This window comes from Nipponia nippon, unplaced genomic scaffold (genome assembly GCF_047370975.1).
Source record: "Nipponia nippon isolate SJK-2023a ecotype South Korea unplaced genomic scaffold, ASM4737097v1 scaffold_2, whole genome shotgun sequence".
In the NCBI taxonomy this organism is placed as follows: Eukaryota; Metazoa; Chordata; class Aves; order Pelecaniformes; family Threskiornithidae; genus Nipponia; species Nipponia nippon.
This window is the reverse complement of record NW_028262336.1, coordinates 100,952,824-100,966,739: the sequence shown is the minus strand read 5'-3', so window position 1 is coordinate 100,966,739 and position 13,916 is coordinate 100,952,824. Positions and strand designations below refer to the sequence as shown.

The 13,916-nt window shown below is 39.9% G+C and overlaps 1 protein-coding gene across 16 annotated transcripts in view; it reads right to left on the bottom strand.

Moving 5' to 3' along the window:
• FNDC3A (fibronectin type III domain containing 3A) overlaps positions 1-13,916 on the bottom strand; it is a 125,639-nt gene that overhangs the window by 3,317 nt on the left and 108,406 nt on the right. For 15 of the 16 annotated variants that reach the window (XM_087756761.1, XM_087756755.1, XM_087756758.1 and 12 more), the window contains 9 exons: positions 12,970-13,088; positions 10,862-10,967; positions 10,595-10,770; positions 9,502-9,615; positions 7,184-7,333; positions 6,816-7,099; positions 4,583-4,792; positions 3,046-3,212; positions 2,317-2,444 (listed from right to left, as the gene is read on the bottom strand). In XM_087756761.1, the coding sequence (XP_087612887.1) occupies positions 2,317-2,444; positions 3,046-3,212; positions 4,583-4,792; positions 6,816-7,099; positions 7,184-7,333; positions 9,502-9,615; positions 10,595-10,770; positions 10,862-10,967; positions 12,970-13,088 (1,454 nt within the window). Of the gene's footprint in view, positions 1-2,316; positions 2,445-3,045; positions 3,213-4,582; positions 4,793-6,815; positions 7,100-7,183; positions 7,334-9,501; positions 9,616-10,594; positions 10,771-10,861; positions 10,968-12,969; positions 13,089-13,916 lie in introns of those variants that run through there. The other variant, XM_087756769.1, reaches the window with a different exon arrangement.

Sequence of the window (13,916 nt, the reverse complement as noted above, 5' to 3'; positions counted from 1 at the left end):
TTTATTGAATTGGTAGCAGGATACAGAAATATCACATCATGCGGAAGTTTTCTCTGCAGTTATCACACTGTTAGACAGTATTTCACAAAGGCAAACTACCAACCTTCCAATGAAAGAAGCAAGACATCTCTTCCCATTTTGTTGTCTGAAGAGCTGTTGCTGTGCCTGTGGCTACTCACAGACTTAGAAAGTCCTCTGACAGTTAAAGCAGCTGAGCTCTACTGGAGTCTACAACCTAGAGACTGTTCTTTCTCCCAAGGAATTGTTCCCACAACCAGCTGACACGGGTTACTGTCCCCAGCAGCAGCTGAGGACAGGGTCCCCGGTGCCCTGCCAGAAGTTGCCTTCCCCTCGAATGGTGGAGGTATTTCTACGGTTGCTTCCTAAGCCCTTTAAGAGCTTCACTGATGTACGCAGCTCGAACAGCAGGCTACTAACTTATTTTGTCTGAAGCATGTAGGGAGCAACGACATGAGCAACTCGGCCAACGGATCGGGGAGAAGGAGGAGAGGAGAGTGAAGTTTTGGCAGGGAAATGGTAGCGAACAGCTTGGAGCTGACTCCCGGGCAGTTTATTTTTTGTCCATGTCAAAGAAAATTGTCACCATCACGTGTAAGTATTTTAAAGGCCGTTTCCACCGTGTTTACTTCTTGACTGTTCCAATTTTAATTTTTGCAAACTAGTCTTCTCATTTTATTTTAATTTACTGCGCTAAACTGTTCTGGAGAGGCAAAAGGAATCATGCCCCTCAGTCTACTTTGTTATTTCCAGGCTTAAAGCATAACCTTTATTTTCTTGTCCAGCTCATTTGGCAATGCACATTGCTAATCAAAGCGTGACTTGACTTCTTTGACAAGCAACACTGACCACACCTTACTTACAGACTTAAGGTTGCATTTACAATTTTAAAGCTACAGTAAAGAATATTCACATGGCAAGATAACAAACACCTTGGATTATGGTTCATAACATAACAAACATAGCACTACACTAAAAGTTATGAATTATGAAAATCTTAAGGCCTATAATCTACCAAAGCACAGGCAAAGCTTACTTAATATTGACCTATAATAAAATTATAATATACCAGAATTAATTGTGTTTCTGGAAGGAAACCTGCTTGCTTAATAGTGTGAAACAGTTTCCAAGCCTAATTTCATGTCAATTATCAGGCAGTTTATAGGGAAGCGAAATTCGCACTGCGCATCCTCTTTTAAATGCAGACTAATTTGTAGCTTAGCGTTTCGAACTGCGTCTTTGGATCATCAAACCTGAAATTAAAACGCACTCTCAACTGCTTGACCCTTGTAGTTACAGCATGCCCTACTACTGAAATGGCCCTATGGTAGAAAACTCATCACTGAATTATGTTAGAAAAGTTTCACTGCACCTGAATGTCTACATTGCACAAGCTGGGGGTCTTTCCCATCTGCAGTTCCCTGTACAGAAGTATGACTTTGACAACATCAAAGCTCTTCATAGAATCATAGAATCGTTAAGGTTGGAAAAGACCCTTAAGATCATCGAGTCCAACCGTTAACCTAGCACTGCCAAGTCCACCACTAAACCATGTCCTCGAGCACCACGTCTACCCGCCTTTTAAATACCTCCAGGGTTGAGGACTCAACCACTTCCCTGGGCAGCCTGTTCCAGTGCCTGGCCACCCTTTCGGTGAAGAAGTTTTTCCTAACATCCAAGCTAAACTTCCCCTGGCACAGCTTGAGGCCATTTCCTCTCGTCCTATCGCTTGTTACTTGGGAGAAGAGACCGACCCCCACCTCGCTACAACCTCCTTTCAGGTAGTTGTAGAGAGCATTAAGGTCTCCCCTCAGCCTCCTCTTCTCCAGACTAAACAACCCCAGCTCCCTCAGCCGCTCCTCAGAAGACTTGTGCTCCAGACCCTTCACCAGCTTTGTTGGCCTTCTTTGGACAGGCTCCAGCACCTTCAAACTGCTCTTAGAGCAAAGAGAACCCTTTGTTCTTTTTCTCATAAGTCTCAATTCTGTAGCCTTGCGTGGGTATTTTCTTTTTGTCAGTTCTTCCCATTAGTGGACAATTTCCTCACGACTTGAGGTGTCAAGTTGTATTTAGTAAATATCAGTGTAACCCAGAGAGGCTGCGACTTACTGCAGTATTTATATTACTTAAATCTCTTTTCTCTATGACAATGCTTTTAGGAGATATTACCTTATATTATTTAGTAACAAAAAGTTAACATGGTGACTAAAAACATACTGGAACACAAGAGTCTTTAATCTAAACTAGTTATCACAGATACTAATAGAAGAAAAATACAATAACTTAAACACATCATACCTGTTTGAATTCCGAGTCTTTTCCCACCATGACCTGAAGACAGTAGATAACGGGATCGCCCTTCATGGGCGGCAGGACCTCCCACGCGATCTCACAGGTGTGATCGTTGATTCTCTCTATCCTCGGTGCTGCAGGAAGAACACCCAAAAATGACAGCTAGCTCTGCTTTCCCCAGCACTTCACGTTACATTCCAACGACTTGTAAAATCCTGTATTCTATCTGCTATTGCGTCTCAGAGAAACAAAAGATTCAGATTCAAATGTATTCTTCCTGCAATGTTTTCTGGAACAACAACTAACAATTCGCATAGGTCTCTACTGCTAGTTTAGGTATCGTCCGAGAGCAAGCAAGTAAAATTTGGTGACTGCAAGCGTGCATCGTATTAAAAAAAAAAAAAAAAAAAAAAAGCTGCTATGCTTATAATTATTCTAAACATGCTAGGTAGAATTTTCACCTTGAGTTACTGTAACAGTCTGGTCACTCTCTCCTGGTAAGCAAGGATTCTAAGTATAAACCTTCTTATGTCAAAGAATGCATGAGCCCCAAGTCTCTCATTTTTGGAGCGAGTATTTTAGGCCTTAGGCAATTACATGAAAGGAGCATTCCCTTGCTATCCCTACCTGCACCTGGAAAAGGGCTTAGCATTCTAAATACCCCAAATACGACACAACACCCAAACCAACTTGCCATCCCCCAACCCCCCCAGATGAAAAAAGAAGCACCTTTACCTTTCAAGGCAGCTGGAACAGATTTGGGCGTAGTGAAAACATATTCTTGAGAAAGGGGACCTTCGCCAGCTTCGTTACATGCCTGAATACAAAATTTGTATGATGTTGACTCACTGAGTCTCTGTACTTTGTATGTATGACATGGTCCTCTGTATAAGGATACAAACCTGAAAATGGAAAGAGTAGCTTATTTTAAACACAGAAAAGGACTTCCAAAGTAGCTACAGTACCGTCTTGAAATCTATTCCCATAATTTCCCAGAATCTAGTGAGAAGCCCAGAAATATTTATTTCAGTTAAACTGTGTTCTGCAGCTGAGTTTTTATTTCTCATGTCTTTGAAATAAAAATCTCTTTTACACAAAGAATACTACAGATTGCCTCTTGGCAAAAATGATCCTAAGTGTTTGCAGAAACCCTTCTGCACTTTAAAGAGTGGGACAGGATAGCAGTTCTCTCTCTCAGTGAACTGCATACACTGCCTTTTTTTGGTTTTTTTGGCCATCTACTCCCCCCAACATCTTTAGCTTTTCAAAATTAGGTAACTAGACTTTAGCTTTTTGCTCCTTTGCACCTCTCCCTTACTACACCTACGAAAGGATCACGGATCCAACTGCTCTTGTACCTCATGGTCAGAGATGGGTGACTGATGAAGCTCACTCAGATCTGCACAGGAGGCCAGAGTCGCACTTGTGGTGCACACCAAGTCCCATCCTGAGAGCTCTGTAGACTGGCCACTCTCCTCCGTGTTATAATTCTTACATAGACTGATCTGGCAGCTCTCATTTGATTTTCAGTTTTGGTATCACCAGGACACAGCACGAATTTACCTCTTTCTGCAGGGGTTATCATCTACTTCGACTTTTTCTTTTAAATTTAAAACAGATGGTACCTGCACATGACCTAGTCTTTGGTAATGGCAATGAATATTTCCAGTTAAGAGTCTAATTTCTTTTCCTCCTTCCAGCAGAGCAATTTCACCTAGCAGATCTATTTTGTCCCACTGTCAAGCTAAAGCTACTCAGAGATTGAGACACGGTACCTAGTGTAGTATTTACCATTTAGGCAAGGGTACTTGCTGCACCATCTCAGCTTACATTCCTATTTAACATGAGAGAAGGGATCCCTTGAAACAATAATTTGTACTATATGAGTTTATTTTCCACTAAAAATAGTTGCATATAAAGACAACAAAGAGTAAAGAATGCACCCCTTCCAATATCAAGTATATAAAATCCACAAGACTGATTAAACTTGATACTTTGACAAAATACTTAACCAAATGTGAGAGAGAGAAGTGGGCTGGTACGAAACATTTCATTAAACTCTTCATATTGAACTGTAAATAAAAAACTGCGAGGTTTTTAATCTTGTACTTCCAGCACGGAACACTAGAGCCCTTCTTGCCTTGCCCGATGAGACGACCTCCTACGTCTGTTGTAAATTCAGCAAAGCATACGGAATTTTGCCCTTTGCTGCCATCTCCCAAGCATCAGACCACAGCGATACAGGGCAGATTAAAGCAATTCCAAAACCAACCTTCCGCTCTTATCCTCCATTTGAAGGTGGTACTGAATGGAGTCAGTTAATGCTTTTGCAGTTCCCTCTCCCCACTTCAGCTTGAGAGTCTGAGAACTGTACGCAGCACATTCCAGGCGAGGGGGATCCGGGGGGAGAGGCTTTGTTTTCAGTTTTATGGTGTGGCTGAAAGGACCCGCTCCGAGACTGTTTAGGGCTTGAATTCGTACTCTAGTATTTGAAAAAAAGAGAGGATAAATTAACTTGAAATTAGATTAGAAAAAATAACTGGTCATTTCCACCATTCACATTCAAGAGAGAATAATGGTACCAAACAGATGGTACTTTCTACAGCGAAGACTTTATCAATATTACGCTGTGATAGACTGTCATGAATATGCAGGACTGTCACTTTCCTTGCCACATTTTAAGGAGCTGGATTGATTCAAAATAAAAATATGTTAGCATATTTGCATCATTCACGTTAGTGAAAAGATGCAAAAGCTCTATCAGCTACTTCAAGAGCGGCCCATCTTCCTGGCCCCGCAGGCCTTGCACCAAAATTTTTGATAGCCACACTGAAGAGGGGAGAGAAGGTAAAAAAAACCCCACCCCCAAAAGAGGTGAATCCATATCTTTGGCTATTATAGCAGGTGAGTTCAAGGATGACTACAGGAAAGTCTTACAGGCTTTTTGGAACAGATCTGATTCACGTGAATTAATAAAGTGATGGTGCCCAGGCACCTCTCTTGCTGTTTTCACTGGTAACACATCTCTGGGTGCCTGCAAACACAAGCCATCTCGGGTCTGCTTGGAAAGGGAGAGAGGGAAACTAGAAGAAGTCAAAGGACACATGGCTGAGGGGTTTTTGTAGAACTCGAAATTCAGGAAAAAATTATTTTTTTTTGGATACTCCATGGAAAACAATGCTGGCATTAGGTTTACAAGTAAGAATTAAAAGAAGTAGCCAAGAAATTTGTGTCTAAAAAGGAAAAAGCAGAAAACAGAAATCTGAGGCTCTTTATATATCTCACAGGTAGCCATGGAGAGCAAAGTGTGTCTAATCTCATTTTGCAGACTAGCATTTGCTTGTGTAAAATAGTATCCAGGTAACTGGAGAAAAGTAATCACAATAATTAAATCCCGAAACAATCAACCACACAATTTCAAAATATTGAAACACAAATGTGTGTGCAGGCTGATGAATAAATATTTCTCCTTCACTACAGTAATATTTAACATTATGCTAATGTGTTATAGCACAGAAATAAGGTTAATATATGCAATTTTTTATTTGCACAAAGAGTTGACAGTGTATCCTATAAAAGCACTTTTGTGGGTAGAAGTACAGAAGTATCTCTGCAATAGAAGCACCTCTTTTTTCAGTTTGTTGACACAGAGAGCAATGGCTCTTCAAATGCCAGCATTATCGTTAAATACTTACAAGACACACCGAAACACTGTAGTCTTACATACAGCATTAAAAAAAGTAAGAAGAAATCTTTAAGGATTCAGAAAACTGCATAGCCAGATGATATCCTAACTATACTGAAATCGGTGTGGGCTTAAATTCTAACTTCAACGGGACGGACATTCTCCTTTAACACCGAGGACATGTTTTTGTGACAGGAATGTAGAGTGCCTTCAGGCAGAATTATTGATTTTTACATTTATATTTTTCAGTAACCTTTAGGCCACACGTAAGGGATTATTTTAGCAACTAAAATTCTTCAAAAGAGATTTAAAATTGATCCGTAGATTTTCAAACCGACATTCTTCATGCTGACTGCCACTCAAATACTTGCTATTTCTGCAGAAAAGGCACTGCAAGTTGTGATGAGCTGTCATTAGATCAGACAATCCAGTCAAAAAAGACTGGACATGGTCCCTTCTTGGATGGATTTTATCTTGTCAAACGGATTTGAGGCCATCTATCTATGAAGCAACCAGTCCAAAAAACAGTTATGAATCTGCATCTGTAATCTGAATTGAGTTAAACTGACACATTAACCAGACAGATACAACAATACCACAATAAACAAACTAATACAAATTGTTCTTGAAAGAAAACAAAAGCAGCACAGCTCATCTATTTATGATGATCATCATTACAGAGCTTCCTTTTGCTCCATGGTTATGTACTAATGCTTCTCTGAGAGTAATGCAGAATAAAAAAATACAAGGAAACAAACAAGCAAAGAATCTGCTCTTGTGGAAGAAAGAGTAGGCTGTCAAGCAGCTGTGCATGCCATACCTGTAGGTAGTATCTGGCTGTAAGCCATCTATAAAATAGGTCAGAACCTTCCCAACGGTTATTGGCTGCTTATCTCCAAAGTCTATGCTGTAGCCAAGGATTTCAGATCCATGGTCGCAAGGTTTTTCCCAGCTAATAGCAAGGCATGTGGAAGGAGAATAGTGTGGATTTTCAACTTCATCTTCACTTAGTCCCCGAAGACAAGTCACAACTGCAGGTACAGAGGCTGGAGTCATACATGCCACTACTTCACTGAAAGGGCCTGCACCTGCAACGTTCACTGCCTGCAAATGCAAAGTAGACCATGTTTTTACGGCAGGGTCAATTCCGGTTTCCAGATTTCACTAACAGCAGCTTTACGTCTTTACCTGAACCCTGCAATAGTATATAGTGGCAGGCAAAAGCCCTTTCATTTCACAGTTGAGCCCAGGCCCACAATAGGAGATCTGCATGCATCCTTCCACACCGCCCCACTCCAGTCGATACTCCGTGATGTCAGCTCCATTACTCACTGGAACCTTTGAAATGGATATAAATAGTTAGAAACGAAAAAAAAAAATTAATCAGCCAAACTCACCACATCTATATTGTTTTGTTTTTTTTTCACAGAAATGTTACCTTCCTGTTTCTTTGCTGATTTTTAATTTAGTACAATACAAATAAATCAGAATGCATTACCTGCCTTGAGTCACCTATACTTTAAAAACACTATTTACTGTTGCAGAGACTACTCTATACAAAGTAATTGTGATTTCAGAAAAACGCTGCTGCTGTTTGGATTAAATATTCCAAGAGAGCAATCACACCAAGGTGCAGATAATTGCTCCAAAGCATGTTTTTTTCTTTACCCTTCTCTTGAAAGAAAAGTATTTGCTACTTTCAGCATTAGGCTATGTGAAGGTAAGTGACTGAATACAAACAGCATTTCAAAGGATAACATTTGATACTCCTGAGCTGTGAGTGATAAGGATTCCCTTTCCCTTCTCTCATTTACAATGAGATGTTTTTGGTGAGAGAACTAATGCAGCTGTGGATAGCTGTGCAACTGTCAGTGAAGGCGAAGTCACTTCTCAATGTTGTTGCTGGAGATCTAATGGAGTTCACCCTAACAGAAGTAGGAGAATCCAAGCCAAAAAGTGCAGGGATGATGGGGGAAGCATTTGACATGCTGAAGGGTATGGCCACCAGAGGGATTTCAGCAAGCAGGATCTGATACAAACTTCAGGAGGTTCAACTAAGACAAAGGCAAACACGAAGTTCTGGACCTGGGATAGAACAGTACAGGCTGAGGAGCAACTTCACCAAAAAAGAACCTGTGTGTCCTGGTGAGAAAGTTGAATGTGAGTCAGCAATGTGTGTCTGCTGAAGGCGAACTACATACTGGCTGTATTAGCAAAAGAGCAGCAAGAATGCTACACGGAGTAACGATTCCCCTCAGCACTTGGGAGGCTGCATCTCCAGTATTGTGCCCCATCTTGGGCTCCCCAATACAAGACAGACATTGACATAATGGAGTAAGTCCAGTGAAGGGCCATGAAGGGGGACTGCAACACACAACAAAAAGGTAAGGCTTATTTGATATTAAGATGATAAGGCTAAGGGAAGATCTTACTGCTGCCTTAAATTACTTACTGGGAGGGTACAAAGAACATGATGTCAAATTCTTCTTGGAGGTGGCACAGTGGCAAGACAAGAGGCAAGAGTAATGACTTGCACTAAAGGATATTTTGACTAGACATAAAGGAAAAAAAAATATTCTACAGCATGAGAGAGTTTGCCCAGAGACAGCTTTACCCAGGCTGCAGAACCTTCATCCTTGGAGATAACCAAAACTTGACTGGACAAGGCCCTGAGAAACCTGACCTAAATTTGAAGCTAGCTCTGCTTTGAACAGAACGTTGAACTAAATGATATCTAGAGGTCCAATTGTACCTTAATTACTCTGTGAGTCGATAAAGCAGACATCTAACATTGCTCAAATTAATCCTACCTGAACATTGTAAGAGATCTTCAAAAGGCTTTGCCTTGTAGACATTTAAGGAGAGCTCCTCTGACATACCCAGTAGGAAGCATGAACTCTAACTTCCAAGTAAAATTGTTTAATCTGTTTTTTCTGTACAGTTCTGTAACTCAGATACTCCATCTCAAGCCACTGAAAAGCTGCGTTTAAACAGTATTCCCAGACAGAATCTTCCTTTTTACAAGCTTAATTTTTATCTATTGCATTTTTTAAATCAGATATCTAAATACTATGGGTTTATAGGAGGCATGTGAGGCTTTTGCTACATTTTTACTGATGTAATTATATAAAATTAAATCAGCTTATAAAAACAGCAAATGCACAGTAATCTATTGTATTATGTGGATATATTCTCTCTGAGGAAAGATAACTACATTAAAGAAAATTTTAAGAAGAGCCTGCATCACTCAGAAATGCAGTGCAGCAGTTATGGCAAAACTCTTAAACAAAAGAACAAAGTAAGATCTCGAGTACCTGCAGGCTGCCAACTTACAGCTGTCATATAATGGTATGATGAATGACTTTATGGTTTTACCTACCAAGTATTGGATAATCAGATAAGTATGTTTAAAAATGTGATTAAAAATACAGTCTTAAGCTTTTAAAGTTGAACTTAAAAATGTAGAAGACAATCGTATTAAGATCAGTGCAACATGGCATTCTTACCTCCCACGACACCTGAGCACACGCAGCGGATCTGCATGCCACTTGAGGGGGCTTGCACTGATCTGGTGGTCCAGGTGCTGTAGTTATTTCACATTTTTCCGAGTAAGGTCCAAACTATTAAAAAGGGAGTTGATACAACCACGTTGTAAAAATAAAATTACTGCTTTTTAAATAACAGTTTACCATAGTAGGGACATATAATAGCAGCCTGAAACTTTGTATTACTTGCTTATAAAATAAATCTTTGTGGACTGTGGATTCGGGATTTATTTCAGTATCTGATTATTCTCCAGAATAGCTGCAAGACTCCTCTATAGCCAATGCAATCAGAATACATTTGACACTTCAAACTCTCAAGCAAAACAGCAAAGTGCTATCCAAATCCTTATTTTGAAGTTACATGGTGGTTGCACTGTAAAATAACACAATTTGCAACTGCCTCTTTGTATCTATCTAAAAGAAATGAAGGATTCAAAAAATGCTTGAGCTATAAACCACACTTTGTGGGGGGCGGATAAAAAGTTAGGTCAGTGCTTTAAAGCCTTAAGCTGCAGGCCTCTCCACAAACAGCGTCAACAATTGATTTAAACACATTTAATACTCCAAATAGAGAAAATAATTCTTGTATCTGATAGCACATGTACTCAGAAGTTAAACTAAATATAAAAAGAAAAAGAGAGTCAGGAAACACTAATTATTATGTTATAGAACACCAACAGCTGTAAAAATGAAGGTCAATCAATTTACAAAGCTGTATACAGAAAATCATTTACTACCTTACTTTACATGAGAATATTAAAGTTGCAACAATGCTTTAATAAAGTACTAAGCATTTCCTAACCATTTCCCAATGCTATTATTCAGATATAAGACATAATTAGCTATTTTCCTTTCCCTTCATCTAAAACCCCCTTTATTGTAAACTGATGTTTAACTGCCTGTTCCCACACAACAATAAGCTATGTGAATCAAATGACTTTGCATTAGGAAATCCTCATTTTAAAATTACTGTTAAATGCTTCTTTTAAAAGAGAAGATCCTTAACAGTGATTGCAGTCTCTGGAGCTAATTTCGTTTCAGACTGCCTCCTTACCCCAGCCTTGTTAGCTGCTCGCAGTCTGAAGTTGTACATCCTCCCTGGAAGAAGGCTGCCTACTGTGCATTCAACATCAGAGCCTTGGTAAACCTCTCTGTGTTCATCAGTTTCTGTCTGAAACATTTCCAGACCATAACAGGTAATGGGTGAACCACCGTCTACCTGAGGTGGTCCTAAAAATAAGAAAGAAAGAAAAGCTCATTTAATTTTAACACATAACACATTTGGATCCCTTACGCTCACTAATAGTTGTAATAGAATTACCCCAGCGCAGCTGAATTTCTCTTGCTCTCGGTCTACCCTGTAGCCTTGGAGGCTGGCATGGACCAGGAACCACTGCTGGTGTCTGCACCAGTAAAGCATCAGATGCCTACAAAGGAAAGATAGATTAATTAAGTCATCTACGCCAAAACAAGCCCTATCAGTTATGCCACAAGTAAAGGCAAATACTTGAGTCAGAAACAGGATCTTCCATTTTTTGAACTACATCCTCAAATACATGAATATGTTTAAGTGATCTGGTATGCATTTCTCAAAATACCTATGTAAAACACACTACAGTAATCACACAATATGCAAAATTAACTTTTGCTTTCGTGCTTTGGTACACATGCAAGGGGTAGAATTAAAAACAATGGTTAATTATCAGTACAAACCTAGTATAGATGCTTGAAATATGACTTGTTCAATGTAAACTCATTCTCTTATCCCTCAAACTGCAGTTTAATGATGTCTAAAACCTTACTCTAAGGGTTGGATACTTTCTGTGCAACAATCTCTCAGAAAGCAAAGTGGGCAGAAATGTCAATCAGAAGAGACTAAAAAAATTGAGATTTCAACGTTTTCATTGCTTAGTAATACTTAATGTGCAACAAACTTCTACCTCTGATTTAAAGTGCGTGCAAAAATACACAGTATAACAACATGCAGCAGATGGCATTGACTATTCTGGATGCAGACAGAAATGAGTCAGAGACAATGCGGGGTTATTAGCTTCAGTGTGATACAGAACAACTACGAAGTTGGCAAGCCTTTTAGTTTACAAGAGAGATGCATCTTAACGTCTCACTTCACAACTGCTTTCTACATATGTTCCAGAAAGAGTGGATTGGAAGCTCTGCTGCTTTTCAGTTCCTTTGAAATATATTGTTGCACCGAACAGCTGATGTTACTTAAAAAGCAGAATGTTTCTCAGGAGGCATATGTCCACGATGAGCTACAGAAAAGTTTAATTACATCTTTCTTTACTATTCTTCTGTTGATTTCTGACACCTTCAGAAAGTATCAAGACTCTCTGAAAGTTACTTTCTCTTTGGCACTCAAATAATGTTTATTCTAAACTAATGGGGTTGGGCTGTGGGGAAAGGAGGTTGGCAGAGCAAAAGTTTCCAAAGACATACAAGCACTTGTGGTTAGGTGACTGGGAAGTATACTGCCTTCCCCCCTTCCCTGTACAACAGCAAGCTGAACTATGGCGAGAGGAAAAGCATTGCAGCTGAGCCAGCACTGAAGGAGTCCAGATTTATTTTTAAGACGAGGTGGCTGTGGACAAGGCTATCTTTGCAGGAGACTTCTATGTGGAGGAAGAACAGATGAATTTCATATAGTAAAGGGGGGCTGGGGAAGAAATGGCGAACATCAGAAAGGCAAGGCTTTAAGATTTTCAGGAGATCAGCTTGACAGCGAAGCCCTGCTGGAAGTCTGTAGAGAGCCAGGGCTGGCTTTGTTACACTTGCTGCTGGGAAGAAGGGAGAAGAATACAGCATGACATTTTGGCACTGGAGGCTGAACTACACCACAGAAGTGACAGTGTGAGTCTGTGTGTATGCGATGTGGATGTATGAGGGAGCATAGTAGGGCACACCAAATTGTTTGGGAATACTGAAAAGTAGGGCAATGTAAACATTTCGGCTGTGGCTGCGACACCACAGGAAGGGACTCCGGAGCACAACCCTGTAAAGCCTGAAGAAACACTCTGTCCTCCCCTGCCTGCTGGGCTGACTTGGCTGCTCAGACAGGGTAACTCCACTGACCACACCGAAAACATTAAATTTACACTGCTGTCTTGGGTTGGGCCTTAAGAAATGACATTCTATCAATGTATCACACAGGAAAAGACGTAGTATCTGTTTCTGTAAATACGAAAAATCACTTCAAAAAAAATACAGTATCAGAAAAGAATATTCACATTCATTTATTTGAGAAATGGGCGGAAACTTGCAACACTTGTTCCACTGTGTGGAACTTCTTTGAGGTACTAATTATTGCTATTTTGTTAGGCACTTCTGTACAATATTTGCTTATTAACTACTGGACCAGATTTTCTTAAAGAGAGAGACACTTTATTTAATAAAAATATTAGCTCATATTACCATGCTTTGTCCTCCTTCCCCAACGCAATATACACGTAAGCGATAGGAACAGCCAGGATTTAGTCGGTCACACACATGTTCCCTAGCAGCTCCGCTGTATATCGTGTCCCATTTGTTTCCTGAAAGGTTAGGAATAAGTGTGCAATGAACCAAGGTGTAATTTGCCACACTTCAGTACCAGCCACAGCAGGTATCCTAGCTTCCCTAAATAAGTGTGTGCCTGACATTTATAAAAAAAAAATTTAAGGCTTGCTTTGAACTTCCTGGAAAAAGATCCAATAATTTCATAAAGATAGTTTCCTAGGTAAATTTGTGTAGATCTGCTGAAATATCTTCCTTATTTGGTATTCATATTAACTAGGAAAGAATTTACTTTTAATGAAGTAGTTATTACTGCGCCAGCAAGCACATTCAAGCATCATAACCAAATAAACAGGAAAGATACAAAAGCAAAATTTTCCATGGAAAAGAAACTTTTAATTACAGCACTCATTTTGCAGACTGCAACTCCAGTTTACAGTTGATAAAGCTTGTTCCTGTATTCCTGAATGGCCCAGCACCATCTGAAATACTGATTTCATTCTTTGCTATTCAGCCAGATTCTTAAATCAGAAACTCTTTAGCATTCTCTTTCTCTTTTTAAGAGATTAAGCAGGGAACCTGGGGACTTTTAATTAAATCTCCAACAACTCAATACATCATAGAATTTAGAGGACTGGGAATGAAATGTAATGCACAGCTCACTAAATCTGCATGAAAGGCTCGGGTAAATGATTCCAAAAGTGACTTAGTGTGGACACGTGATGGAGTAAGGAAAGCAACAGACTAAGTATCAAAAGAACCGCAGCTGAGACCCCTGAGAGGGCTGCCTTTACAACCTGGGGACAGCGCACTGTCTTAATCTGACACAGCACTGGAGAACCATAAACTTCCATTCTCAGCGTGAC